Here is a 24,936-nt window from a genome sequence, read left to right on the forward strand (position 1 = left end):
ACATGCGACCTCCCAACTCACAGTAGGTGCACAACTGACTCTCACACTTCCACCTGATTATCATAGTCTCTCTTTACACCCCAACATTTCATTATAATACCCTCCTTCCCTTCTCTCCCCTCTCACCATCTTTTCAAGTTCAACAATCTCGTTTTGGTTTGCATGCCATGGCTTCAAACACCATGGCCGGCTTGTTTACTGGTTCTCACGCCCGAGATGAACTCCATGTTGTGAATGGCACTGAAGAGGTATGCATAAAATGTATAGCTTAATCTCTTTTTTAGTACACAATCTTTGTCCATGAGATCTGAACTCACAACCTTCTCCATGTGACAAATGGTATGCAGAACCGGCCTCCGACAAGGCAGTCGGTGTCTTCATCGAAAGTGTGCAGGGTTTGTGGGGATGAAATTGGATACAAAGAAGATGGGGAGTTGTTTGTGGCATGTCATGTTTGCGGCTTCCCAGTTTGTCGGCCTTGTTATGACTATGAAAGGAGTGAAGGCAACCAGAGCTGCCCTCAGTGCAACACTCGTTATAAGCGTCAAAAAGGTAACATTTTAATTAATTCTCTCTCTCATAAATTAATATTGTATATGCATATGTCGTTATATCTGGCCTAGGCCTTAAATTATGTAACGCGTACCGTTTATAATGTGCAGGTTGTCCTAGAGTTGCTGGAGATGAGGAAGACTTTGATGCAGATGATTTTGATGATGAGTTTCAGATCAAGATTGATCACCATGATGAGTCTACAGAAAAAAATAACTTCGTTAATCATTCGGTAATTTCATCAAGTTTGATAAGATAATAAGTTGTTATGAGGAGTAGGAAGTGATCTTAAGGCACCCAAGTGATTAAAAATTGTTGAGTTTTACAGGAAAATGGAGAACACACTCAACAGCAGTGGCATCACAACGATCAACCTTTCTCTGTTGGAGGAAGTGGTAAGGATAATATTCAATTCAACTTATATATTTGTTTTTTTTTTAAATTGGGAATTGGATGTATTAATTTATGCCATTTTTGGTTTCTGTAGTTGCTGGTAAGGATTTTGAAGGTGAGAAAGAAGTTTTGAGCAATGCAGAGTGGAAAGACAGAGTGGAGAAATGGAAAGTAAGGCAAGAAAAGAAAGGTTTGGTGAACAAAGACGACAGAAATGATGACCAAGGCTACGAAGATGACTTCCTGTAAGTTGGTTTTGTACAAAATCTGTGTACCAAATTATGCTTCTCAACTGATGTAGCAGTGTCTCATTTGTTCGAATCTGGACTTTTCGTAGTTTGGCTGAAGCCCGGCAACCACTGTGGCGAAAAGTACCCGTCTCATCAAGCAAAATCAGCCCTTACCGCATAGTCATTGTCTGCCGGCTTGTTATTCTGGCCTTCTTCTTCCGTTTTCGAATTTTAACTCCGGCATATGATGCTTATCCTTTGTGGATCATATCTGTAATTTGTGAGATATGGTTTGCATTTTCTTGGATACTTGATCAGTTCCCCAAGTGGAACCCCATCAACCGTGAGACTTACCTAGACCGCCTGACCATAAGATTTGAGCGTGAGGGTGAGCCTAACACATTATCATCAGTTGATGTGTATGTGAGTACAGTGGACCCTCTCAAGGAGCCTCCAATCATTACTGCAAACACAGTTCTATCGATCTTATCTGTTGACTACCCTGTTGACAAGATCTGCTGTTATGTATCGGATGATGGTGCTTCAATGCTCCTTTTTGATTCCCTATCAGAGACTGCTGAATTCGCAAGAAGATGGGTGCCATTTTGCAAAAAGCATAACATTGAGCCTAGGGCCCCTGAGTTCTATTTCTCTCAGAAGATTGATTACTTGAAGGACAAGGTGCACCCAAACTTTGTGAAGGAGCGTAGAGCCATGAAGGTAAGCTAAAAGATACAGGAGAAACATATATTAATTTTTGTTCTTTAGTTATTTTGTTGCAACACTTTGACGACAAAGAAATGAGGTCTAAAGGTTTATTTGTGTGGTACTGCAGAGAGAGTACGAAGAATTCAAAGTGAGGATTAATGCATTGGTGTCAAAGGCTCAGAAGAAACCAGAAGAGGGTTGGGTAATGCAGGATGGTACTCCATGGCCTGGGAACAACACTCGTGATCATCCGGGAATGATCCAGGTTTGATATTCTGTTTTCTTCCCATTAAATCCGTATGTCATCCAATGTAGCTCTTGTTGATTTTTAGGATTTATTAGTTTCTCAAAGAGAGAGAGCAAAAGTAAAGGAAATGCACTGTTGACATGACCTGTGGACATTTTACTTGCTTTGCAGGTTTATCTGGGAAGTGAGGGAGCACTAGATGTGGATGGTAAGGAACTGCCTCGTCTTGTGTATGTTTCACGTGAGAAACGTCCCGGCTATCAACATCACAAGAAAGCTGGTGCCATGAATGCTTTGGTGAGCTAATGTTGATTAAATGTGTGTATTTAGGTTGAGGCAAGATTGGTTCATACAGTAATGTTTATACCGTAAATGTTGTATGTGATCAACAGGTTCGAGTTTCTGCAGTGCTTACTAATGCACCTTTCATGTTGAATCTTGATTGTGACCACTACATCAACAACAGCAAGGCTGTAAGAGAAGCTATGTGCTTCCTAATGGATCCCCAACTCGGGAAGAAGCTATGCTATGTTCAATTTCCTCAAAGGTTTGATGGAATTGATCGGCATGATAGATATGCTAATCGAAATGTTGTGTTCTTCGATGTAAGTGCCACTAGAGCTTTAATTTTAACACATTCTCTTACAATACAGAATTCTCTGCCTGTAAAAGTTTAGCTCAATGCCTTGACTTTGTTTTTGGTTATAGATCAACATGAGAGGCCTAGATGGGATCCAAGGACCAGTGTATGTTGGTACTGGATGTGTCTTCAATAGACAAGCATTGTATGGCTATGATCCTCCAGTGTCTGAAAAGCGACCTAAGATGACATGTGACTGCTGGCCTTCATGGTGCTTCTGTGGCTGTTGTCGCGGTTCAAAGAAGTCTAAGTCTAAGTCTAAGAAGCATGGGATAAGAAGTCTTCTTGGGGGAATTTACACCAAGAAGAAGAAAATGATGGGGAAAAACTACGTAAGGAAAGGGAGTGCCCCCATGTTTGATCTTGAAGAGATTGAAGAAGGGTTTGAAGGCTATGATGAGTTGGAGAAATCATCACTTATGTCACAGAAAAATTTTGAGAAACGTTTTGGACAATCTCCTGTTTTTATTGCTTCCACTCTTATGGAAAATGGTGGGCTTCCTGAAGGGAATAATAGCCAAACACTCGTTAAGGAGGCCATTCATGTCATAAGTTGTGGCTATGAAGAAAAAACTGAATGGGGAAAAGAGGTGAGTAGCATTTATGATGAACTACTTAACTAGTTATGCATTTCTAGTATTCTATTCTTTTTACGTCAGGATTTGATACAAAAACTATAATAACTCAAGATTTGGTTGGTTTTTCATTGCAGATTGGGTGGATTTATGGTTCAGTTACAGAAGATATTTTGACCGGCTTCAAAATGCACTGTAGAGGATGGAAGTCAGTTTACTGCATGCCAAAGAGACCAGCTTTCAAGGGATCTGCTCCTATTAATCTATCAGATCGGTTGCACCAAGTTCTGAGATGGGCTCTTGGCTCTGTTGAAATCTTTCTTAGTCGTCACTGCCCCTTATGGTATGCCTATGGAGGAAAATTGAAATGGCTGGAGAGGCTTGCTTACATCAACACCATAGTCTACCCTTTCACTTCCATCCCCTTAATTGCATATTGCACTGTTCCAGCAGTCTGTCTTTTGACCGGAAAGTTCATCATCCCCACTGTAAGTACTCTTACTTTTAGAGACTACTTTGTTTGAAGATCAAAGGAAATTGGCCAATTCATGAATCAGAATTTCATTATTTGCAGCTTAATAACTTTGCTAGCATATGGTTCATGGCTCTTTTCCTCTCCATCATTGCCACTGGCATCCTAGAGCTCAGATGGAGCAATGTTAGCATCGAGGACTGGTGGCGTAACGAGCAATTTTGGGTGATTGGTGGAGTGTCTGCACATTTTTTTGCTGTCTTTCAAGGCCTCCTCAAAGTCCTGTTTGGAGTTGACACCAACTTTACTGTAACATCAAAAGCAGCAGAGGATGCAGAGTTTGGTGAACTCTACCTCTTCAAATGGACAACTCTTCTCATACCACCAACCACCCTGATCATCTTGAACATGGTAGGAGTAGTAGCTGGAATTTCTGACGCCATTAACAATGGCTACGGCTCGTGGGGTCCTTTGTTCGGAAAGCTATTTTTCTCCTTCTGGGTCATTGTTCATCTCTACCCCTTCCTCAAAGGTTTGATGGGAAGGCAAAACAGAACTCCTACCATTGTGATCCTTTGGTCAGTTCTTCTTGCTTCCATCTTCTCATTGATTTGGGTGAGAATTGATCCCTTCTTGCCCAAGCAAACTGGACCAATTCTTAAACAATGTGGTGTGGAATGCTAGCCATGCTATGCTGTTGGGGTTTTCAACTTTCTCTTCATTGATTGTCTTCGTAGTTATGCAACTTTTGCTTGTTTGTCTTCAAATGTTCTTGGTTTCCAAAGGTCATTTGTGTAGACACTATACGTATATGATATATTCTTAACAGAGATTTTTGACACTTATTTGTGTGACCAGGGACCCGCTGCTACATGTATAAAACTTAATTACAATACAAATTATGTGTTTCTTATTATTTTTATCCTCGAATTTTTTTCTTATTGAGACTATGGGCTGTTATATGTATATATTTTTAGTACAAGTGATAATCTAAACTAAAGAAGAAGGGAATTTTCTTTCACACAAACAACTAAGATGCCACGAGAACCCCAACCTAATACCTGGTTTGCAAGTCTGGCCCTTTTTCAGTGTCTATGGGCTGGTATTTTAAAACATAGCTATAAAGTCAACAACACAGACAGAACCTTCGTCTGGCTGGAAAGTATTTAATAAGCATCAAAAGCCATTGATGATGTGAGCTGTGAGAAAGCCGTTGAAAGCTAAGTCTGAACCCCCACCAGAAAAGAACAAAAAAGCAGTCTTACCCGTTTCGAAAAACGCGGTTTTGCAGACAATTTGGTGAATTTAAAGCATGTAAAGGTTTAGCAGATGAAGTATGGAAAAGTTGACAATTGTCGATTGTAAATGAAACTACATTATATACACTACTAAATAGTACAAGTGTCAAAAGATTCAAAACTTTGGGGTTAAACCAAAATATTATTTTCTTAACGAGTATGCATCTGGGGCATCAAGAACCAACATTGTTACTAGGCTCAATGCATGTACACACAATACAAACACACCAAGAAAGAGCTAGTTATATGTTTACATTTTGAACTAAGACTTGGTTGGCATACACACTACCACTAGTTTCAATCTCTTATTCTATTTTTGATGGCCGGTTAGTTTGTTGATGGTTAACGCACCAAATGGTTCAGAGAGGTAAGGCTGGGTCCGAGCTGATAGTTCTTGTGCCACATAACGCATTGTGGGTCGTGACTCCGGTTGGGCACGAGTGCAGGCCAAGGCTATGGTCACCACAAACACCACTGCCTCTGCCAGTTCACCGGTTGGAGGCTCCAGCCTTTGGTCTAACACATCTTTTAAAAGCAATTCTGTATTGTCCTTCAGTGATTTTGATGACTCTAATAAGGACTCAAGCATTTCCCCTGGGTGCCTTCCCATCATGATTTCTAATGCCACCACTCCAAAGCTATACACATCACTCTTATCTGTGACACGCATGGTGAATGCAAGCTCTGCACATCAAGAAAAACAAAATTAGTCACCTTCGCCAAGTATTTAGTCAAAAACATTAGCATTTACAATACTTCTCAAGATCGAAAATGCATTAAAAATGAACAAACTACACAGTAAGATTACCTGGTGCCATGTAGCCATAAGAACCAGCAACATTGGTCCAGTTAGTTGAATCCGAGCTCAACAGTTTTGCTGTTCCAAAATCCGCGAGGCGTGGCTCAAAATCACACTCAAGCAACACATTGTTGACAGAAACATCCCGGTGCACAACTGGTGGAGAACAATCATTGTGCAAGTAAGAAAGTGCATGAGCTAGTCCTTGCACAATTTTGACCCTTGTACCCCATCCAAGTTCATCATCTCCTTCCACACCATACAATGCTTTTCCTAGGCTGCCTCTCTCTAAATACTCATAAACCAAGAACATGGAACCCCTTCTTGAACAGAACCCAAATAACCTAATGATGTTGCGGTGCCTGACATGCGTCAAAGTTTTTATTTCATTCTCAAAACTCTGGCGATTTATTGCTGGAATGTCACTAGAGTCGGATATGTTAAGCCTCTTAACTGCAACAATTTGGCCTGATAGCAACTCTGCCTTGTACACCCTTCCAAATCCTCCTTTTCCAATGCAGTACTTCTCATCAAAGTCCTCTGTGGCCTTCACAATTTCTCCAAACGTAAATTTCACTTCTCTTTCCCATATACTAGACTCAAAGCTCTCAGACTTAGAACTTCTGGCTTCCTCATCAAGCAACTTGGGTTTCTTTTGGAATATAAGAATAAGAGCAATAACAGTAGCAATCACTAATAAACCACAAACAGGAACAAAAACACCAATTAGAATTTTGTTGTTGTTCTTGTTGGACTTTTTGCCTGAAGAACTGCATGCACTTAGTCCCTCTGAAGCTCCACACAAGCCAGAGTTTCCAACAAAGGCATTTGCAGGTGCCTTTTGGAAAATCCCACCAGTTGGCACTGGACCTGTCAAGTTGTTATAAGAAAAATCAAAGCTGTTTAGACTAAGCATGTTGGAAAATGCTGATGGGATGGACCCTGAGAGATGGTTGTTTGAGACATTGAGAACCTCCAATTGAGTGAGCTTGGCCAAGTTTGAAGGTATTTCTCCAGTGAGAAAATTGCCGCTAAGATCCAATAAGTACCGCAACTCTAAGTTTCCAACCTCTGCAGGGATATTACCTGATAACTTGTTATGGCTCAAGTTCAAGCTTGTTAAACTGTCAAACGTGCCAGACTCAATTGGTATTGCCCCTGTAAAATTGTTATCAGACAAATCAAGAAGTTGGAGCTTGGTCAATTTGCCTACACTCTTGGGGATTGATCCTGCCAAGTGGTTGCCGCTCAGGTTGAGCGAGAAGAGCAAGCTTAGATTTCCCAGTTCATCCGGAATTTGCCCAATGAAATCATTAGCTTCTAATCTTAGAGATTGCAATTGTGTCATCTGCCCAAGCTCAGGTGGGATTTGACCAGAGATTCTATTTCTAGCCACGTTCATAGCAGTGATATTTTTGCATTCTGCCCACTGTGGTGAGAGAGTACCAACAAACTGGTTGTCACTAAGAGCAATGAACTCAAGACTGGGATGAACACCAAACGCATTTGTAATGTTTCCAGTGAATTGGTTACCATCAAACCGGACTCTAATTAATCCTGAACAATTTCTCAAGCACGCAGGCAATGACCCTGTGAAGTTGTTACCATTGACTGTGAGAACTTGCAAAGCGAACCCACTGCACAATTCTTGTGGCAATTCTCCAGAGAAACTATTGTTGGAAAAGCTAACATACACCAAATTAGGACTGTACTTCCCAAAATCGCTCGGAATGTCTCCTGATAATTCATTAGTGAACACAGAAAAATTCTCAAGGCTACTTAGAAGAGAAATGTTCTTTGGCAACTCCCCATGAAGTTGGTTTGTGTTGACATCGAAGGTAGCCAATGACATCATGTTTCCAATCTCTGGCGGGATTGTCCCAGTGAGATTGTTGTAGAAAAGCTGTAGGCTATGAAGATTTGTGAGACTCCACAGTGTTATAGGAATTGGCCCTGATAGTTGGTTTCCAGAAAGATCCAAATCTGTCAAATCTTTCAAGTTTCCAATCTGTGAGGGAATCGAGGCAGTGAACTTGTTTTGGAACAGATAAAGGACATTGAGTTTTGTCAAAAGCCCAATTTCTGCTGGAATATTCCCACTGAAGCTGTTGTTTTGAAGTTGTAAAGAGACCATTTCAGTCCAATTGGAAACCAGAGAAGGCAATAGTGGACCAGTAAATGTATTCCCAGATAAACCCAATTCACGAATTTTGGTAAGCTTGGACAAGGACAGAGGCAGTTCCCCACTGAGGAAATTGGAAGCCAGGGCCAAGTAGGTGAGGTTGGTACAAAGACCAAGCTCATAAGGGATTGAAGAGTTCAAAGAATTGTTTCGAAGATCAAGGTATTTGAGCTCCCTGAGTTGGCCTATAGAGGATGGAATTGGCCCTTCAAGGGAAGTGGTAAGCAGGTCAATTCTTTCAAGGCCAGATATAAAACCAATATCTTCAGGAATTGGACCACCGAAGTGGTTCAGTGCTAAATTAAGGTGTTTAAGCTTAGGAAAGCTTGTTGGCAATGGTCCTTGGAATTGGTTATTGGTGAGATTGAGAAACTCAAGCTTGCCCAGATTAGTAAATACCACTTCTGGTATTTGACCAGTGAAAGCATTTTGAGACAAGTCCAGGAATGTCAAGTTCAAACATTTAGATATAAATTCTGGGAATTCTGAATCAAGACTGTTTAGATAAAAATCAAGGTATGTCAAAGAAGGCATGCCTGAAAATTTAGACCAGTCAGGAGTTTCTAAGTAGTTTTCTCCAAGAATCAAAAACTGTACCTTTTGGAGATTGCTAAGCTGATAGGGAATTACACCAGTGAGATTGTTGTTGAAGAAACTCAAATACTGAAGCTCAGTCAACATGCCTATCTGCACAGGTATTTCTTGAATGAATAAGTTGTTGCCCAAGTCCAAAGTTGTGAGCTTGGAGAGTTTGCCAATGGCAGATGGCACAGGCCCTGTGAAATTGTTGAAATTGAGGTTGAATTGGGTGAGATTGAGAAATGGGGTGAAGTTGAAATGGGTTAGTGTTGCAGAGATGTTGAAGTTGGAGAGGTCAATTTGGGAAACTTCTTTGCTGCTGTGGTCACAAACAATGGCAGTCCAGTTGCAAAGATTGTTGAGGTTAGTGAGGGACCATGAACTGAGAGAAGGTGGTGCAGAAGCAAAGGTGTTCTTCCAACTTACCAAAGCTTCTGCCTGTGTTTTTGGTGATGAAATGGCCTTGAATGGAAGCAAAGCAAGCAGGAAAATATGAAGGAGAAGAATAAGATAAGTAGGCTTCTGACTAGAGAAAACTCCTTCCATGGTGGTTTGACGCGTTAATGTTATGTATGAATTTTATCCGAGATTTATAGAGGTATAGTGGGTCCACTTGTCCATTAACTTCATATTAAAATGACAGGAAAAAAGATAGGTCAACTTAAAAGGTCATGCTCATGGTTTTGTATGCATATGCATTGGATGGATTTGATTCTCCTGAGTGTGCAAGTTGGAGTGAATGTTTTAAGAAAGAGACTTTTATGAAAAAGGTTAAAAGACATTCGCAGTATATGTATTCTTTAAAACGTGTACACATTCAAAGAGACATATAGCTAATGCTAAAATTAAAATATATTGCAGTTTTGATGAAGATTGTTGTAAATAATGCTAAATACCCAAACCAACCAAACTAGTGGTCCACCATTTTTTTTTTTAAATACAAAAAATGTTATAGTTTAATCTAATCTAAATTACAGGGAAGATGATTCAAACTCAGGTGCAGAGTGTGAAGCACATTCGCTATAGTGAACTTGACTAAACTCATGTTTGCTTTTTTCAATTAGCTTTACCATGGAGTATATTTGCACACCATACAAAATATATATTGTGGGAACCTAATTAAATCAAACCCTAGGTCAAATAATTCCTACCATTTGGGGATTATTTGACCAAATTGGGAATTGATCAACCTAATTGGGAGTTACTCAATTTAATTGAAAATTATCCAATTAAATTCCCAATTAAATTGAACGTTACCTAATTAGGTTGAGATTTGATTTGGTTAAATACCACGATCCCCAATTAAATGAGGAGTTACCTACTTGAATCGGGATTTGATTTGATGCCTACCACAATTAGGGATTTGATTTACCCTAATAAATCAAATCCCTAATTAATCAAATCAATCCCAAAAAGGGGAGGAATAATTCCCTTCCATCTACGGAATTATTCCTCTGAAACCCTAGCCTCCGAGACCACTATAAAAGGATGGCCACACACAAAGATTAAGGTACGTGAGAATTACTACTAAAACTCTGCGGAAAATTCCTCTCAAACCCTAGCCACCTCTTTTCTCTCTCTCTCTCTCTCTTTCTTTTACATAAGGCTCCGGCCGCCCAATTTATATTATAAACACATCCCATATCCTATTTTAGCTATCGTTTCTCTACGGATCGATTGAACTGACTTAGGCATCGGAGGGCTTTTGGCCAACACCCCCTGGGTGTGGTCCTCTTATTTGTTCTATTTTGCAGGGAGAAAGAGGCGGCGAAGAAGAAATGGAAATCTTTCGAACCGAATATTCTCGTGAGGAAATTTGCTCCCGCATATAAAATCTTAACCAAAAACAAAAGAAAAAAATGCAAAAAATGTAGTGTATAGAAAACAATTTTATCTGTACCCATCGATACAGAATCATGAAAATAAAATGAAATGGGTGTATGATCGATTAGAAAGTAGAGGAGCCGCTTACATTACTGCATTAAAATATTTTAACGGAAAATGATTATTCAGTCCAAATGGATAATTATTTGAGGTTAGGAATTACGGCACTTATATATTTTAATTGCAAAAATGATTATTCAGCCAAATGGATGATTAGTTGAGGTTAAAAATTTGGGCACGTATATATTTTGGAGCGTGGAATGCGGAGCACCCTTTTAAGTGGAATTTTTTCACCAAACATTTGGCATAGAAAATTAAAGTACTTAAAAAAAAATAAAAAAATAAAGAGAAGACAGATTAACAATCTGATAAGTCATACCATCTAGATTCAAACTAGGTGCTTCAATTTCTTGGTCTTTTTGGATATCTACTTTCTCTTTTTTGACAACTAAAGGAAGACCATCTAGATTTATTTGTACACTATTAATAAAATAAATATAACACACGAGTAAAAAGAAATGTTAACAACAATCGTACACGTGCAAATTCAAAAATTATAAACAATTACTGTATAAGAATTATAGATCGACGTATGAACGAACTATGACGAACATCTAAGATACAACAAAATTATTTTAAAAATTCTACGTTATGTATTGGATTAATTTCCAACTATACCAACCGAAACGTGAACTTCCCAACTACCAAGGAAAATACCACGTAGGTTCCAAGAAGGGAACCAGCCCCTTAAAAGGCAACAAGTAGTATTAGAACTTTCACCAACATAGTCGTGGTACCAGGCTATGCCAAAAAACACTTGCCTGCTCCCTCTATCTCTCTCCTCACGTGCTAATCACGTGAGTATCAGTCTCTGGAGAGAAATGCGAAATTGAAAATGAAGATTGAAGAAGTTTGCCTGCTGTTGCTGCTTAGTCCTCCTAGTGAGAATAGGATGACAAGACAGGAGAAAAAAAATCTTGTGAGTGGGACAATGACAAGTCAAGTCTCCAGGTACTTTTCAAAGTTGTGATCAGCTTTATTATTCCAAAGTTGAACATCGCAATATCTGCCTTTTTAAGTTTTAATTATTCCAATTTTAAAAGGACTTACTTTAGTTAAGAAATATTGTAATTGTACCTTCCCTAGCATAGCAAAAGACTTCACTGGTGTGGTTTTGATACATACTTGCAGTGGTCCCTGTATTTCTTTGGTATTTCTCACGGTGATTTCAACGTCGAAATTTCAACATTTTTCTTATTTTGCAGGGCAACTAGTCGAAATTTTAATCGAAACTGTAATATTTTTCTGCTTCTTTTTTCTGTTTATAGTAGGTTAAGGCTAATTTTGAAAGATGGTGATCATGAAGATGAATTCCTTTTGAGTCTCATAGAACAATACATAAATAGAGAATCTGCTCGTCTTCAAACTTCACTTTCAATTTCACATTTGTATACACAGACAGATATTGGACCCTACCCTACACTTTTTTCAGCAATCTATCACCTTGTTGGAAATTTTTAACATTCTTTCATGCACTTTAAGGGGCCAGTTTCTTTTTAGGCCCCAACAGTTTGGTGGTTGCTAACTAGTTTTTGGTTCTTTTCTTTCTGGACAACACTTTGGTTGTTAGTAGGTCGGAAGTGTTACTTTTGTTGGTAGCTGAAAACTTAATCAAATGTACAACATAGAAGTTTTAACAGAATCTGATTGGATTACATGAGTAATTGATTCGTGAATATTAGTAACACGAGTCGTCACATACACATAAATAATTGTTATAAATCAACGTTTACAACCGTTCACGTTGACAGGATAGAGCTACAACCCTTAACATTGCATCAGTACATAAACGATTAGTATTCATATATGTGTGGACCTCTTCTGTTTAAAAGTTCTTCTGGTTTTGAAAATTTGCCAACTTGTTGATGGTGATCATGCCAAATGGTACAGAGAGGTTAGCCTGGGTCCTGGCTGATGATAGTTCTTTTGCCACAAAATCCATGGTCGGTCTTGACTCTGCATTAGTGCGCGTACAGGCCAAAGCCATGGTTACCACGGAAGCAACTGCCGCTGCTGACTGACTGGGAGGAGGCCTTAGCCGTTGGTCTAACAAATCCTTCAAAAGCAATTCTGCATTTTCTGGCAATGAGACTGATAGAGAAGTTAAAAGCTCCCCCGGATGCCTTCCCATCATTATTTCTAATGCCACCACTCCAAAGCTATGCACATCGCACTTATCCGTCACACGCATTGTGAAAGCCAGCTCTACATGCACATCAAAACAACAAAATCAACAAACATTTTTCTATCATAAACAATGTGTCAATATAAGTCATGTATAAATTGAATATTAGTTTATTGGATTTTACCTGGAGCCATGTAGCCGTAAGATCCTGCTACAGAAGTCCAATTGGATGAATCTGTGCTCAAGAACCTTGCAGTTCCAAAATCCGATAACCGTGGCACGAAACCCTTCTCAAGTAATATGTTGTTCAAAGTTATGTCCCTGTGAACAATTGGAGGAGAGCAATCATTGTGCAAGTAAGCAACTGCATGAGCTAGCCCTTGCACAATTTTCACCCTTGTGCTCCATCCAAGTTCTGCTTCCCTTTCCTCTGTCCCATACAATACTTTTCTCAAGCTACCTCTCTCTGCATATTCATACACCAAGTACAAGCAGTCCCTCCATGAACAGAACCCATAGAGATTTATTATGTTTCTGTGCCTCACTTCTGTCAAGGTTCGTATCTCATTCTCAAAACTTTGGCGATTTATTTCTGGAATGTCACTAGAGTCTGAAATGTTCAGCTTCTTAACTGCAACCACTTTTCCCCTGTCCAACGTAGCCTTGTAGACACTCCCAAATCCTCCTTTTCCAATGAGGTACTTCTCATCAAAGTTCTCCGTCGCATTCACAATTGCACCAAATGTGAATTTTCCATATCTTCCCCATATCCCTAAATCAAAACTCTCAGACATCCTAGGACTTTTGGTTTCTTTAAGCTTCGATTTCCGGCTGAACTTTAGCACTGCAGCAGTACTTGTAGTTGCAACCACTAATATAACACAACTGGAAACCAGGAGAGCAAGTAGAACCTTGCTAATCTTGTTGGACTTTCCGGGATTTGAGTTGCATGGAGTTAGACCCTCGGTATCTCCACATAAACCATCATTTCCAAGAAAGGCATTTACAGGCACTTTCCGAAACATGGCACCAGTGGGGATTGGACCAGTTAAGTTATTGTAAGAGAAATCAATGTCATCTAGACTAACCATTCTGGAAAATGTTTCTGGGATGCTCCCTGAGAGATGGTTATGTGAGACATTAAGAATCTCCAGCCGTATAAGCTTAGCCAGGTCTGCAGGAAGCGGTTCTGAGAGTAAATTGCTGCTGAGGTCCAACAAGTACTGCAAGGGCAAATTACCAAGCTCTGGTGGTATTTGACCAAATAAATTGTTGTGGCTCAGGTTTAAAGTTGACAACCTCTCAAACTTACCAAGCTCTATGGGGATGTGTCCTATCAAATCGTTTTCGGATAAATCAAGCAACTCGAGCTTAGTCAAATCGCTTAGACTCTTGGGGATGTCTCCTGTCAAATGATTCTTGCTCAGATTGAGCTTGTACAGTAGGCCTAAGTTTCCCAACTGAGCCGGAATATATCCAGTCAAGTCATTAGAGTCCAGGATTAGTACTGCCAATTTGCTCAACTTCCCAAGCTCAGGTGGGATTTGACCAGAAATTTTATTTCTATCCATCAATAAGCGATTAAGACTTTCACATTCTCCCAATTCCGGTGAGATTTCACCAACAAATTGATTATTACTGAGAGAAACAGAGGTAAGATTAGGATGAATACCAAATGAATTTGTAATGCTTCCCGTGAATTGGTTGTGACCAACAGCAACTGTTTGTAGTTTTGAACAATTTCTCAAGCACTTTGGCAATGACCCAGAGAAGTTGTTACCAGCTACAGACAATTCTTCCAGAGCAAAAACGCTACACAATTCTGGTGGCAGCTCTCCTGTAAAGCTGTTGTCCGAAAGGCGCAGAATGCTCAAATTAGGACTGTACCTGCCAAAATCCCTTGGAATGCTTCCCGAAAAATTATTGGCGAAAACAGAGAATGACTTTAATTTAGTAAGCCGAGAAATGGTGCCTGGCAACTCTCCATACAGGTGGTTAGTGTCTGCATCAAATTCCTCCAGTGACACCATATTTTCAATCTCTGGTGGAATCATGCCAGTGAGATTGTTGAAGTGAAGGTTGACTGTCTTAATATTTGTGAGGTTCCACAGTGTCATGGGAATTGGCCCTGAGAGCTGGTTTTGTGAAAGAGCCAATCCTGTCAAATCTTTCAAGTTACCAATCTCTGAGGGAATTGATCCAGAGAAGCTATTGTTGTAGAGAAAAAGGTAGTTGAGCTTCGTCAACAGGCCAATTTCTGCTGGAATATTCCCACTGAACTTATTGTTTTGAAGTTGCAAAGATTCCACTTCAGTCCAATTGGAGATAAGGGAAGGCAGGATGGGACCTGTAAGATGATTTTCAGATAAACCCAATTTATTGATGTTGTTCAGATTGGACAAGGACAGAGGCAATTCCCCATTGAGTTTATTGGAAGCCAGGGCCAAGTAGGTGAGGTTGGTACAAAAACCAAGTTCATAAGGGATTGAAGAGTTTAAGGAATTGTTTCGAAGATCAAGGTACCGCAGCTCTCTGAGTCGGCCTATAGAAGATGGAATTTTCCCTTCAAGGGAATTTTGAAGCAGGTCGATGCACTGAAGACCAGATATTGAACCGATATCTTCAGGTATTGGGCCACTGAACTTGTTCAATTGTGCATGAAGGTGTTTGAGCTTGGAAAGTTTGGAAATGTTTTTTGGAAACGGTCCTTGAAACAGGTTGTTAGTGAGATTGAGATATTCAAGTTTGGCCAGATTGTTACATACCGCTTCTGGTATTTGGCCACTCATATTAGTCTGAGACAAGTCAAGGAATGTCAAGTTCCAACAATGGGATATGAAATCTGGGAAATCTGAATTTAGATGAATATTATCATGAATATCAAGGTAGGTCAATGAAGGCATGCCTGAAAACTTGGACCAATCAGGAGACTCAACAATGTTTGATGCAAGGTCCAAGTACCATACCTTTTGGAGATGGCTTAGTTGATAAGGGATGGCACCATAGAGACTGTTGTTGTGGAAACTCAAGTACTGCAGCTCTGCTAACCTGCCTATCTCAGATGGTATTTCTTGATCAAAAACGTTGTTGCCCAAGTCCAAGAATGTGAGGCTGCTGAGGTTGCCAATGGCAGATGGAATTTGTCCACTGAAATTGTTGCTGAAGAGGTTGAAGTGAGTGAGATTGGGAAACCGGATGAAGTCGAATCGGGTTAATTTTCCAATGATGTTCATGTTGGAGAGGTCTATTTTGGAGACTGTTCTGGTTTTGGTGGTGTGATGTCCGCACGCAACGCCAGTCCAGTTGCAAAGGTTGTTGATGTTAGTGAGGGACCATGAATGGAGAAGTGAAAGTGGTGGAGAAGAAGAAGAAGAAGAAAAGCTTCTCTTCCATTTGATCAGGGCCTCTGCCTGTGCTCTTGGTGTTGGAGATGATGATGCGGCTGTGATCAGTGGCAATGAGGAAAACAGGAAAATGTGAAAGAGGAGGGAAAGAGGTTTCTGAATCATTGGCATGGTTTGGACTTGCATTTGTTTTAGTGTTGGATCTGATTTGAGTTTGTCAACTTGTGACAAAGTTTGGGAATTGTTGTCGTGGATGGTTCATTTCTTAGATGCATGCATGCTTCCTTATATAGAGAAGAAGCACGAGTTACACATCTCACTTGGACTCTCCCCTAATTTGTTTCACGCGCACAATTTCGGCTTATATAGAGAAGAAGCACGAGTTCCATTTGGGACTGGATTTCACATGTGAAAACTCGCTTAGTAATTTGGACTCGGTGTCTATAAAGTGGTAACCGTCCAAAAAATTATTAGCATAAAAGAAGCTTTGTCTTACATATTTTAAAGCGTAAAAGGCAGAGCAGCCAGTTAAGTGGAATTACTATTACTCATTATCTGGCTTATCAAGTTAAACAAACATTAAGTAGCTAAAGTGTATGAAGCAATTGAGTGACGGAGCTAGAATTCTTATTTTAACATGTGAGTTAGCCATCAGTGACGGAGCTAAAAATCTTAGCATGGAGGGCCAAAATTTCAAAATCACTTCCACATAGATTTTTCTCTTCAACTGAGAGGGCCAACACTACTCTAATTGCAGTAATTATATTGCTATATCATATAATTTATAATATATTACAAGAGATTGAAAATTAAATGGGGGCCAGGCCACGGCATAGGCCTTGCTGTGGCTCCACCCCTAACCACCATATAACTATTACTATATGACTGTAAACACACACACACACACAAATTCCTAATCAAAATCCCAATATCACCAATTAGTGCCTGAATTGAATTCATAAGTAGAAGATGTTATGGTCGGTAGATAAAATACTATATGATCTTACAAATTTAATAAAACACATTGCATTAAAACCATTTCCAAGTGCCCAAAGTTCTTTGAACTTGAGTCCCAACGAACAATGAGTGTTTCACCTCAAAAGCTGTGGGTTCAAATCAAGATATGAAAGTAAGCTGTGTAGCTGTGCCGCTTTTCCAAATCAAGAACAACTCAAAAGTTGTCAAAAGTTAGTTCAATACAGTAAACTCTCAATTTACATGGCTTCAGCAGCAATTCGAAGTTTCCTGGTGGTACAACAAGTACTTATTATGAAGACCGTAAGGAGGGAAACGAAAAAACCAAAACAAAACAAAAGATGGGTTGTTATTAGTGTTGGAAAGCCTGCAAACCCTGCACTTTTTAAGTTCCTACTAGCTAGCCAACCATCGAGTCATGAAAAAAGGGTTTTGACTTGCAATTCAATGGTTTCAAGTTCGAAATTCGTAACACTTTGATATTATGCGAGAGCAAACTCCATCTATTTGTGGTTTATAGTTTAGACTATTGCTTGAATTCAAAATTAAAAAAAAGTTCTCACTAGCTACGATTTTTTTGCTTACATTTGGGTTGGGCTTACAGAAGGCCCAGATAACGAGTGTTGAACTAGCCCACTCTAGCCCAACATCATAAGAAAAATGCAGGAGCCAGCGGATCTATTTGGCGGGAAGTCTTTCTTTGGAAAACTGTCATCCTCAAAATCTCACCTTTGGATGGATTCCAAATCGCCAAATTTGTTTGGGTCTCTACAACGACTTCCTCCAAAAACCGTCAAATCCTAGGCACCCAGAAGCCGAGAAATTTAAAAATAAAAATAAAAATAAAAATAAAAACCCCTAATGTTTTTATAGGTAATGCCCTTTGCTACCTCTCTTCTTTCCATGAGTTTTGTGGAGATTTGATTAACTAGTTGATTAATTAATTGTTCATGTAAACGAAACATCTGGGAGGCCTAATCATCTGTGATGCACTTTTGTCAAGAAACATGCGTTGAAGAATACATGAGTCCCACATCGGAAACTTAACAAAATAAAAAGTCTCATATAATAAATTGTTCCACTCCTAATAATATCGAGACATTTTGTATAAAATCCCACACCTACTAAACATGTGATTAAGTTGGGGACAATATCGATATTGCTAGTGGTAGGCCAAGGGTCCGTCCTTCTAAAATTTTAACAGCATGCCTATAGAACCATCTATTTTCCTTTTTTATTTTTTGTGTGAAATAAATGCAAACAGACATTTCAAACGGAAAATAGGGGCCAAGGGAGGACTAAGACCATGCCAGTCAAGTTGAGGAAACATTTGTAACCACACAACTTTTCATTGTCATAATAATATCTCAATTATGAAACAAGAAATGCAACTCAAATATCAAACACAGTCGATTGAGAGCACCATGAAAGGAGTTCAGAAGCCTCCTCTTTTTCTTCTCCTCCATATGTCCTTGCTTTTCTTGCTTCCATTGAACGCCGCCTCATCACCAAGAACACAGGCAGAAGCTCTCATAAGCTGGAAGAACGACTTTGCTTCTTCACCGCCTCCTCTCAATTTCTGGTCCCTCACAAACATCAACAACCTTTGCAATTGGACAGCCATTGTCTGTGACCACAACACCAAAGCAATTGCCCAAGTTGACCTCTCCAACTTCAACATCACTGCAACACTAACACATTTCCACTTCACCCCATTTCTCAATCTCACCCAATTCAACCTCAATGGCAACAATTTCACAGGTCCCATACCATCCGCCGTTGGCAACCTCTCCAAGCTCACAACTTTGGACTTGGGCAACAACTTATTCAATCAAGAAATACCTGCGCAGATAGGCATGTTGACTGAGCTTCAGTATTTGAGTTTCTTCAACAACAATCTCACTGGTGTAATTCCTTCTCAGCTGAGCAATCTCCAAAAGGTACAGTTTTTTATTCTTGGAGCAAACTACTTAGAAACTCCTGACTGGTCTGAATTTTCAGGCATGCCTTCGTTGACTTACCTTGATCTTTCTAGAAACCATTTCTCTTCAGAATTTCCAAAATTTATATATGAATGCCGGAACTTGACATTCCTCGACTTTTCTACAAATTTTTTTACCGGGCAAATAGCAGCTCAGGTATTTACCAATTTAGGCAAGCTTGAATATCTCAATCTCACCAACAACCAATTCCCAGGACCACTGCCATCAAACCTTCCCGAGCTTAAACACCTTCATTTAGCACAAAACAACTTCGGTGGTGCTATTCCTGAAGATATTGGCAAATTGACTCGGCTTGAGGTTCTTGATTTGTCAAATAACAATTTGACTGGAGAAATACCACCTGAGCTTGGAACATTTGACAAATTAACAGGCATAGCTAATTTTTACCACTTGGATCTCAGCAGCAATTCACTCTCGGGCGCAATACCTTCAAGCTTGGGAAAGCTCACAAGCTTAAAGGTTTTCAATGTCTCACACAACCATTTATCAGGGGATATTCCATCAGCATTTTTCAAAATTCTTAGTCTAGATAGCTATGACTTTTCTTACAACAACTTGACAGTGCCAATCCCAATTTTGTGCCATTTCGAAAATGCACCAGCTAATGCCTTCGCTGGAAACTCTGGTATATTTGGAAATCTGCATGGACCAACTGAATGCAATCCCTCTAGCAGACTTTCCAAAAAGAAAAAATTTCTAATTGGTGTACTTTTACCTGTTTGTGGTTTATCATTTGTTGCAATTACAATTGCTATGATTCTTATGTTGCGTAAGAATCCCAAGCTCTTCATAGAGGAAATCAAAATTTCTCATAACTTTGAGACTTTTGAGTCAATGATACTGCAAGAAAAAGTAAAATTTACGTTTGGAGAAGTTGTGAAGGCTATAGAGGATTTTCATGACAAGTATTGCATCGGAAAAGGAGGATTTGGAAAGGTATACAAGGCTGAGTTACCATCAAGCCAAGTTGTTGCAGTTAAAAGGCTTAACATGTTGGACTCTAATGACATTCCAGCAATCAATCTCCAAAGTTTCGAGAATGAAATCCGAACGTTGACAAATCTCCGGCACCGGAACATCATAAGGCTATATGGGTTCTGTTCAAGGAAGGGCTGCGTCTTCTTGCTCTATGAATATTTAGAGAGAGGCAGCCTGGGAAAAGCATTGTATGGAATTGAAGGGGTAACTGAACTTGGTTGGGCTACAAGGCTCAAAATTGTGCAAGGACTAGCTTATGCACTCTCTTACTTGCACCATGACTGCTCTCCACCAATAGTGCACCGAGATGTAACTGTCAACAATGTCTTGCTCGATTCAGATTTCGAACCCCGACTTTCAGATTTCGGAACAGCAAGACTGATTAGTGTCAATTCATCCAACTGGACCCATATTGTTGGCTCATTTGGCTACATGGCACCTGGTAACTTACCAATTTAATGTTGTGCATTATTTGATAAACTTTTGAGGCAACTTGGTTTGTTTTTCTTGACGTGCAGAGCTTGCATTCACTATGAGGGTAACCGATAAGTGTGATGTATATAGCTTTGGAGTGGTGGCACTGGAAGTTATGATGGGGAGGCACCCAGGGGATATGCTAGAATCCCAGCTATCAGAATCATCAAAATCAAGGAAGGACAATGCAGAATTTCTTTTGAAAAATTTGTTGGACCAAAGGCTGGAGCCTCCAAGCGATGAATTGGCAAAGACAGTGGTGCTTGTGATGAGTTTAGCCTTGGCTTGTATACGTACGTGTCCGGGGTCTCGACCTACAATGCTTTATGTGGCACAAAAGCTATCAGCTTAGACCATGCCTTGCCTTCCCGAACCATTTGGTATGTTGACCATCAACAGGCTAATGGGGCCTACAAAACAAAAATAGAAGAGAAGTGTGAAACTAGTAGGAGTTTTTCTATGATTTTTAAGGTGGGACTTCAAAAATTTGTGTTTCATTTTTGAGATTGACACGGAGTGGGCAATAAATTAAAAATTGTTTGCAAATTTCAACGTTTTTTTTAGATTGAGAGATTAACCCGTTCGGTAACGTTTTCGGAGAATGTTTTTTTTGGAATATTTTCAGAGAATGAAAACAAGAAAACGATTTTGCATTCTCAGGAAATAAAAATGCGTCTGGTAAATTAATTAGAAAACATATTCAGAAAACAAAAACAATAAAAATGTGTCTGGTAGTACAATTTGAAATAATAATATATGAGTTATTTTTATGAAAACGTTTCCCATGAGAATGAAAACAATTTTTTTTTTCTTCTGTTTTCTATAAGTACACATGAACTTGTTTTTATTTTATGAAAACATTCTCAGTGTTTTCTGTTTTTGGGCTATCGAACGTGTTTTTGCCTCATTTTTATTCTCTGAAAATGAAAACAACCCCTTAAAACGTTATCGAACGAGATTAAATTTTTTAATTTTTTTTATTTATTTACAGCAATTGGGGAGGGGGAGCACTTTTCTTGGAATTCGAACTGGTGACAGGGGAATGTACTTTACCACTGAGGTAAATCCCTCGGTTTATTATCAAAGGTTGCTTATATTTATGTTGGGTTCATTTTTACACATGATATATCATGTTATTCACCCAATATTTTGAGTTGGAAGAACAACTTTGCTTTTTCATCCACTTATTTCATTTCATGGTCCATCAACAACCTTAACAACCTCTGCAACTGGACTGTCATTGTCTGTGACCACAACACCAAAGCAGTTGTCGAAATAGACCTCTCCAACTTGGGAGTTAGTGCAACTCTAACCCAGTTCAAGTTCACCCAATTTCTCAATCTCACCCACTTCAACCTCAATGGCAACTCTTTTAAAGGGTCTATACCGTCTGCCATTGGCAACCTCCAGGCTCACAATATTGGACTTGGGCAACAACTTTTTCACCCAAGAAATACCCGCGGAGATAAGCGAGTTAACGGAGCTTGAGTATCTAAGTCTGTACAACAGTTTCCATGGTACAATTCCCCATCAGCTGAGCAATCTCCGAAAGGTACAGTATTTGCTTCTTGGAGAAAACGCCTTAGGAACTACTGACTGGTCTAAATTTTCAGGCATGCCTTGGTAATACCACCTGAGGCCTTAGATTTTTGTTACCACTTAGATCTCAGCAGCAATTCACTCTCAGGAGCAATACCTTCAAGCTTGGCACTTAGATCTCAACATGCTTAGTCTAAATAGCTATGACTTTTCTTACAACAACTTAACAGGGCCAATCCCAACTTGTGGTATTTTCCAAAAGGCACCGCCAAATGCCTTTATTGGAAACTCTGGCATGATTTGTTGGTGTATAGGTGTAGCTGCTGTGATGGAATTAGAATAGGAAGGTTCTATTCTAGTTAGGAAGGCTGCCTTGGATCATAGTCCAAGTGTACAGCAGAGAATGTAATAGCATTTGCCACTTGTCATTATCTTATAGGGTTATGATTGAATGGCTAGATTTTGTGTTGTAATAGGGAATATTTCTCCTCCCTAACGGTTTTGTCAGTAAGAGAATATATGCATGTTTTGGTGCTGAGCTGATTCACAGCTAGCATTCTTCTCTAAGCTCTCTCTCTTTCATACACAGAAATTTGACCTCTCCTTACTCAAATGCTCTCTGCATTTTCATAGAGATTTATTACATGCTTTGATTGAATCGTTATGCATGATAATTGTGGGAACCTAATTAAATCAAAACCCTAGGTCAATTAATTAGACCAATCAATTTGGGAATTATTTGACCTAATTAGGAGTTACCTAACCTAATTGGGAATTACCTAATCAAATTGGAGGTTACTTGATCCCCAATTTAATTAGGGATTTGGTTAAATCCATAATCCCTAAATGCACCAACCCCACCAACCACACCAACCTCACCAACTACACCAACCACACCAACCTCACCAACTACACCAACCCCACCAACCTCTCCAAGGCCACTATAAATACCTGGTTACGCACAAGGATGAGGTACGCCTAAATTCCTACTAAAACTCTACATAAGTTATTTCTCAAAAACCCTAGCCACCCCCTCTCTTTCTCTCTCTCACACAAGGCTCCGGCCACCACACACGGCTCCGGCCACCCGGTTTTCCTTGAATTACTCTACCTAACTTAGGCATCGGAGGGCCTTTGGCCAACACCCCCCGGGTGTGGTCCTTTTACTCCGATCTGTTTTGCAGGGAGAAAGAGAGGCGGAGAAGACGAAGGAATATTGGGCGAATATTCTAATGGGGAAATTTGCTCCCACAATAATGTTTTGCATATGCTAACATGATTCGAGATCTGCAAGGAGTTACTGAATGCAATCCCTCCGTTAGAAATTCCAAAACAAGTAAAGACAATTACAATATTCTAACTACTGTTCTTTTATCTTTCTTTGGTTTCCTAGTGGTTGCGAATTCAATTGTTCTGAGTCTTATGTTTCGTAAGAAATCCAAAAAACCTGACGAACTCAAAATTTCTCAGAACTTTGAGAAGTTGGAGTCAATGATTTTGCAAGAAGAAGTAAAATTTACGTTTGGGGAAGTTGTAAAAGCCATAGAGGATTTTCATGAGAAGTACTGCATTGGAAAAGGAGGATTTGGAAGAGTATACAAGGCCGAGTTACAATCAGGCCAAGTTATTGCAGTTAAAAGGCTTAACATGTCCGGCTCTAATGACATTCCGGCAATCAATCCCCAAAGTTTTAAAAATGAAATACGAACATTGACAAATATCCGGCATCAGAACATCATAAGGCTACATGGATTCTGTTCAAGGTGGTGCCGCATCTTCTTGCTCTATGAGTATTTGGATTGGAGAGAGGCAGCCTGGGAAAAGCATTGTATGGAGTTGAAGGGGTAACTGAACTTGGTTGGGCTACAAGGCTCAAAGTTGTGAAAGGACTAGCTCATTCACTTTCTTACTTGCACAATGACTGCTCTCCACCAATTGTGCACCCTGATGTAACTGTCAACAATGTATTGCTCGAGTCAGATTTCGAGCATTGGCTTTCAGATTTCGGAACAGCAAGACTCTTGAGTACCAATTCATCTGACTGGACACATATTGCTGGCTCATTTGGCTACATGGCACCAGGTAATGTAACACAATTCAATTTGTGCATTTTTTTTCTTCATGTTTTTGGTGACCGGGATATGTTTTGAGGTGGCTGATTTTTATGTTTCTTGATGTGCAGAGCTTGCATTAACTATGAGGGTAACAGATAAGTGTGATGTGTATAGCTTTGGAGTGGTGGCACTGGAAATTATGATGGGAAGGCAGCCAGGGGATATGTTAGAATCCAAGCTAACAGAATCATCAAAGCCAATGAAGGACAACGCAGAATTGCTTTTGAAAGATGTATTGGACCAAAGGCTGGAGGCTCCAACCAATGAATTGGCAAAGGCTGTGGTGCTTGTGATGAGTTTAGCTTTGCTTTGTATACGTACGCATCCCATTCTCGACCTACGATGGTTTATGTGGCACAAAAACTATCAGCTCATTCCCTACCTCGCCTTCCTGATCCATTAACAGGCTAATGGGGGCTACGTACTAAAATAGAAGAAAAATGTGAAACTAGTAGGAAAATTCAAAAACTTGTGTTTAAGTTGTGAGGGCAATAATTTGTTTGCAAATTTCAACGTTTCATCCACGCCTATCTCTGCTTGAAAGCTCTTAATTTTGTTGGTTATATATCATCAAAGGTTGCTTATATTTATATGTATTGTATACTGTAAGACTGAACAATTTAAAAGAAAATTAGATCGAAATTTTAGCAGTAACTAAACAACATTGAGTTTTTGTGATAATGTTGTAAAGAAAAGAAATCAAATTTAGGTTGTGAACCTTTTGTACCATTCAGCAATTACCACAGTTGTGAGCTTTTCGGAACA

General features: G+C 39.6%; 4 protein-coding genes across 4 annotated transcripts; 2 read left to right on the top strand and 2 right to left on the bottom strand.

Moving 5' to 3' along the window:
• The first annotated feature begins 140 nt into the window (after positions 1-140).
• LOC117636706 (cellulose synthase A catalytic subunit 4 [UDP-forming]) lies at positions 141-4,737 on the top strand. Its single transcript, XM_034371350.1, has 12 exons — positions 141-248; positions 348-552; positions 663-784; positions 881-947; positions 1,040-1,190; positions 1,283-1,895; positions 2,011-2,148; positions 2,302-2,427; positions 2,523-2,735; positions 2,839-3,360; positions 3,483-3,833; positions 3,920-4,737. Exons 1-12 carry the CDS (start codon positions 168-170, stop codon positions 4,499-4,501), a joined length of 3,171 nt encoding a protein of 1,056 aa, XP_034227241.1. The 5' UTR covers positions 141-167; the 3' UTR covers positions 4,502-4,737.
• Positions 4,738-5,229: 492 nt separating this feature from the next.
• Positions 5,230-9,220, bottom strand: LOC117637856 (MDIS1-interacting receptor like kinase 2-like). The gene is made up of 2 exons (XM_034372896.1): positions 5,924-9,220; positions 5,230-5,799 (listed from the first exon to the last, which is right to left on the bottom strand). The coding sequence occupies exons 1-2, from the start codon at positions 8,775-8,777 to the stop codon at positions 5,426-5,428; spliced, it is 3,228 nt and encodes a 1,075-aa protein (XP_034228787.1). The 5' UTR covers positions 8,778-9,220; the 3' UTR covers positions 5,230-5,425.
• Positions 9,221-12,275: 3,055 nt separating this feature from the next.
• On the bottom strand, positions 12,276-16,329 carry LOC117637666 (MDIS1-interacting receptor like kinase 2-like). The gene is made up of 2 exons (XM_034372625.1): positions 12,929-16,329; positions 12,276-12,824 (listed from the first exon to the last, which is right to left on the bottom strand). Exons 1-2 carry the CDS (start codon positions 16,272-16,274, stop codon positions 12,445-12,447), a joined length of 3,726 nt encoding a protein of 1,241 aa, XP_034228516.1. The 5' UTR covers positions 16,275-16,329; the 3' UTR covers positions 12,276-12,444.
• A 2,155-nt stretch (positions 16,330-18,484) lies between these two features.
• Positions 18,485-21,064, top strand: LOC117637886 (MDIS1-interacting receptor like kinase 2-like). The gene is made up of 2 exons (XM_034372935.1): positions 18,485-20,486; positions 20,563-21,064. The coding sequence occupies exons 1-2, from the start codon at positions 18,488-18,490 to the stop codon at positions 20,868-20,870; spliced, it is 2,307 nt and encodes a 768-aa protein (XP_034228826.1). The 5' UTR covers positions 18,485-18,487; the 3' UTR covers positions 20,871-21,064.
• The last annotated feature ends 3,872 nt before the right edge of the window (positions 21,065-24,936 follow it).

Source organism: Prunus dulcis, chromosome 8 (assembly GCF_902201215.1).
Source record: "Prunus dulcis chromosome 8, ALMONDv2, whole genome shotgun sequence".
Lineage (NCBI taxonomy): Eukaryota > Viridiplantae > Streptophyta > Magnoliopsida > Rosales > Rosaceae > Prunus > Prunus dulcis.

Coding starts and splice junctions, on each gene's coding strand:
- LOC117637886 (XM_034372935.1), top strand. CDS start 18,488: ATGAAAGGAGTTCAGAAGCCTCCTCTTTTTCTTCTCCTCCATATGTCC. Junction 20,487..20,562: donor ATTTGGCTACATGGCACCTG/GTAACTTACCAA, acceptor CTTGACGTGCAG/AGCTTGCATTCACTATGAGG.
- LOC117637666 (XM_034372625.1), bottom strand. CDS start 16,274: ATGCAAGTCCAAACCATGCCAATGATTCAGAAACCTCTTTCCCTCCTC. Junction 12,825..12,928: donor TTACGGCTACATGGCTCCAG/GTAAAATCCAAT, acceptor ATGTGCATGTAG/AGCTGGCTTTCACAATGCGT.
- LOC117637856 (XM_034372896.1), bottom strand. CDS start 8,777: ATGTTGACTGAGCTTCAGTATTTGAGTTTCTTCAACAACAATCTCACT. Junction 5,800..5,923: donor TTATGGCTACATGGCACCAG/GTAATCTTACTG, acceptor CTTGATGTGCAG/AGCTTGCATTCACCATGCGT.
- LOC117636706 (XM_034371350.1), top strand. CDS start 168: ATGGCTTCAAACACCATGGCCGGCTTGTTTACTGGTTCTCACGCCCGA. Junction 2,736..2,838: donor GAAATGTTGTGTTCTTCGAT/GTAAGTGCCACT, acceptor TTTTGGTTATAG/ATCAACATGAGAGGCCTAGA. Junction 3,361..3,482: donor AAACTGAATGGGGAAAAGAG/GTGAGTAGCATT, acceptor TTTTCATTGCAG/ATTGGGTGGATTTATGGTTC.